The 4,024-nt window shown below is 43.7% G+C and overlaps 1 protein-coding gene across 1 annotated transcript; it reads left to right on the top strand.

Moving 5' to 3' along the window:
• Positions 1-1,582: 1,582 nt before the first annotated feature.
• EAH_00060100 (DNA polymerase alpha catalytic subunit, putative) lies at positions 1,583-3,606 on the top strand (the record flags this gene model as incomplete). The annotated part of the gene is made up of 2 exons (XM_013397101.1): positions 1,583-1,603; positions 1,918-3,606. Coding segments are annotated over 2 exons (1,710 nt in total), but the record flags the coding sequence as incomplete, so codon positions are not given.
• Between the last annotated feature and the right edge of the window lie 418 nt (positions 3,607-4,024).

Raw genomic sequence — 4,024 nt, 5'->3', positions numbered from 1 at the left:
ATTGTTTTATTTATTTGTGTTATTATTTTATTTATCTATTTATTTTATTGTTTGTTTTATTTTATTATTTATTTTATTATTACTCTGGTTGTTTGCTGCTGTTATTATTATTTTATCTTTATTATTATTAATATTATTGATTGCTGGTGTTGCTGCATCTGTTGCTGCTGCTGCTGCTGCTGCTGCTGCTGAGGGTTTGTCTTCTTCACACTTCGCTTTTTATTTTTTTATTATTTGTTTATTTATTATTATTTTTGTTGGGTGTCTGCAATTAATATATTTATATTGTGCTATTTATTTTTTTAATTAATTATTTACTTAATTTTGTTTATTTATTTATTCTTTTTTATGTTTAATTTGTTTTGTTTGTTTTTTATTTATTTATCTGTCTCTCTTCTCTTCTCTCTTATTGTTTAATATTTTATTAAATATATTTATTTTTTATTTTATTTTTTTTGCTTTTGTTTGTACAGCTGATGGCTACAGCGACGATGGAGAGGAGTGGTGGGGCGGCAGCAGCGAAGACGAGCAGCAGCAGCAGCAGCAGCGACGGAAGCAGCAGCAACAACGGCGAGGAAGGAGACAGCTTGAGGACGAAGTGTCTCCTGCAGCAAGGGGCAAGAAGGCGCGTAGAGGAGACACAAGTGCTGCTGCTGCTGCAGCAGCAGCAGCAGATAACAGGGCCCAGGGAATGCGTTCGTTGCTGCAGCACTTCAGCAGCATGGCAGCAGCAAAGACAGCAACAGCAGCAGCAAACCCTCAACCAACAGCAGGCTCTGCAGCACAACTAAAATGCCTAACTTCAATCGAGCAGTCTCTGAACTTAGACGAAGAAGATGAAACAGACGGCGAACTCCAACCCAGCAGCAGCAGCCGCAGCAGCAGCAGCAGCAGCAGCAGCAGCAGCAGCAGCAGCAAGAACAGGAGAGGCCCCCTAATTATAAAAGCCTCCCTATCTGCCCTGACGGGTCTCTGCCTTTCTATCTTCTTGATGTCTGGGACGAAGCAGCAACAGGAACTGTCTACCTTTTCGGCAAGGTATGGTCTCTAGCAGCACAGCAGCAGCAGCAGCAGCAGCAGCAGCAGCAGCAGGAGGTGTCTCCTCCGCAGAGTTGCTGCGTGGTGCTGCGGGGTATGATGCGCCCCCTTTACTTTGTATTGCGGAAGCAAGTGCCCCTTGATGTAGCAGCAGAAGAAGAAGAAGAAGAGACAGCAGCAGCAGCAGCAGCAGCAGCAGCAGTGCAGCAGCAACTGAAGGCGATTGAAGCAAATGCAGCAGAGTTTGTACGCGAAGACGGCTTAAGACTAAAAAAGAAATATAATTGGGGTGTATTTAAATGTAAACTAACGAAGCGCAATCTTTGCTTCAATACACCCGGCTTAAACAAAAACAAAGATGTACAAATAATAAAAGCATACTGCCCTGGAGCTGCTTCTTTGCTGCAGCAAGGAGACATATCTGGGCTTACATATACGCATGTCTTCGGTTCTTCATCCCCTTTATCGGAGATCTTTTTAATTAAAAGAAAGATAAAGGGCCCCTGCTGGTTGAAGATTATTAACTTCTCATCAGTTAGCACCCATGCCGAAAAGACTTCCTGGTGTACGCATGAAGTCTTAGTCAACAACCCTAAACATATACGCTCATGGGGGGCCCCTAATAAACATATCAAACAAGGGGCCCCTCAGGGGGCCCCTCAGGGGGGCCCCCCTGGGGGCCCCTCACCAAACCCCTCAGGGGCCCCACAAGGGGGCCCCTCAGGGGGCCCCTCAGGGTCTGGTATGTGTGTAGAGGGTGATGGTCCAGTGCCTCCTTTACCGCCTTTGAATATATTATCTTTAAATATAAAATCTGTTTCTATAGGGGGTAATAATGCAGAAAGTCGCGCTGTTTGTTTAGCTTCCTTTTGCTTGCAGAAACATTTTGATATTGAAGACCCGCAAGCGGTGCCGGAGCTGTCTAAAGATAAAATCTTTTGTGCTGTGAGGCGTGTTAAATGCAACAGCAACAGCAGCAGCAGCAGCAGCAGCAGCGGTTTTGGGGGTGGGGGTTTCGGGGCTGTTCCTGCTGCTGCTGGTGCAGCAGGAGCAGCAGCAACAGCAGCAGCAAATAAGATATCTGGGCGTGCAAAGGTTTTAGGTTTACCTCCTTCGTTTGAAGATGTGGCAGCAAAGAGCTGCGTACATGTATACGAGACAGAGAAGGCTTTGCTGCTGAACTTGCTGCAGCGGGTGCATGCTGCTGACCCTGATATTATATCGGGACACAACATATTTGGAGACAGCTTAGAGCTGCTAGCGCGTCGATGCAGCGCTCTGTCTCTTCCCTTGTGGCATAAGGTTTCACGCTTAAAGAGGCCTCGTAATCAGAAGCCCCCCTGCAGCAGCAGCAGCAGCAGCAGGCAGCAGCAGCAGCAGCAGCAACATACTCATCTACGTGCAGGAAGGATATTTACTGTAGGCCGTCTTGTTTGTGATACATACTTACAAGCTCGCGAGTTGCTGGGGCATAAGACAAATTATGAATTGCTCCCTCTCCTTAGAGAGGCATTCTACAACAACAACAGCAGCAGCAGCAGCAGCAGCAGCAGCAGCAGCAGCAAGATGTCTGCTTATCAGCGGCAAGTTGTTGCGAAGCTGCAGCGCATGCAGCCGTTTCCTTATGATGATTTTCTGTCATTCTTCTGGGTGCAGAGCCCGTCTTTGCTGCTGCATGCAGCAAATCTTTGTTTACTTGAAGCCTATATGTCTTTGGTGCTGCAGCAGCAGCTCAACTGTCTCAGCATCACTCGGCAGCTGTCTCTAATTGCGGGAAACCTTTGGGCTCGCTCGTTGCAGAACGCAAGAGCTGAAAGAAATGCCTTTCTTTTGATGCATGCATTTTATGGAGACAAATATATTTATCCCGACCCAGTAGATACAAGAAAAAAGTTTAAGGGGGGCTCAACATCCGTTGCTGATGCTGATGCTGCTGCTGCTGCTGCTGCTGCTGGCGATATGAGTGATGGTGAGGGAGACCCAGCAACAGCAGCAGCAGCAGCAGCAGCAGCAGGAGAGGAGCGCAGCAGCAGCAAAGGGCCTTCATACACTGGAGGCCTTGTCTTAGAACCCCGTGCAGGTCTCTATGATTCTTTTGTGTTATTGTTAGATTTTAATTCGCTTTACCCGTCTATTATTCAAGAGTTTAATATATGTTTCTCAACTGTACAGCTGCCTCAACTGCATGCAGACAGCAGCAGCAGCAGCAGCAGCAGCAGCAAGGTAGAAGACGAAGACGATTTGTGTATATATGCTATAGATTCATCGCCTGGTGTTTTACCTCGTGTATTGAAGCAATTAGTAAGTAAACGAAGACAAGTAAAGGCAGCAGCAGAGAAGGAGAGCAGTGCAGCAAGACGTGCAGCCCTTCATGTGCAGCAGCTAGCGCTTAAGCTAACAGCAAATAGCCTCTACGGCTGCTTAGGCTTCAGCGGAAGCAGATTCTATGCAAAAGCAATTGCTGCTTTTATTACTCAACAAGGCCGCAAGGTGCTGCTGACTGCTAAAGAAAGAGTGGAAAAACAAACAGGCTTGACTGTGCTGTACGGAGACACTGACTCTCTTATGGTGAGCTTATAATATAATAATAATAATAGTAATAATATAATAGTAATATAATAGTAATAGTAGTAATATAATAATATAATAATATCATAATAGTAATAGTAGGTTTAACTGTGCTGTACGGAGACACTGACTCTCTTATGGTGAGCTAATATAATAATAATAATAATAATAATAATAATAATAATATAATAGTAATAGTAGTAATATAATAATATAATAATATCATAATAGTAATAGTAGGTTTAACTGTGCTGTACGGAGACACTGACTCTCTTATGGTGAGCTAATAATAATAATAATATAATAATAATAATATAATAGTAATAATAGTAATATAATAATATAATAGTAATATAATATAATAATATAATAATATCATAATAGTAATAGTAGGCTTAACTGTGCTGTACGGAGACAC

The sequence above is a fragment of the Eimeria acervulina genome, genomic scaffold, assembly GCF_000499425.1.
Source record: "Eimeria acervulina Houghton genomic scaffold, Eah_scaff1470, whole genome shotgun sequence".
Taxonomy (NCBI): domain Eukaryota; phylum Apicomplexa; class Conoidasida; order Eucoccidiorida; family Eimeriidae; genus Eimeria; species Eimeria acervulina.
This window is presented reverse-complemented; position numbering and strand designations above follow the sequence as displayed.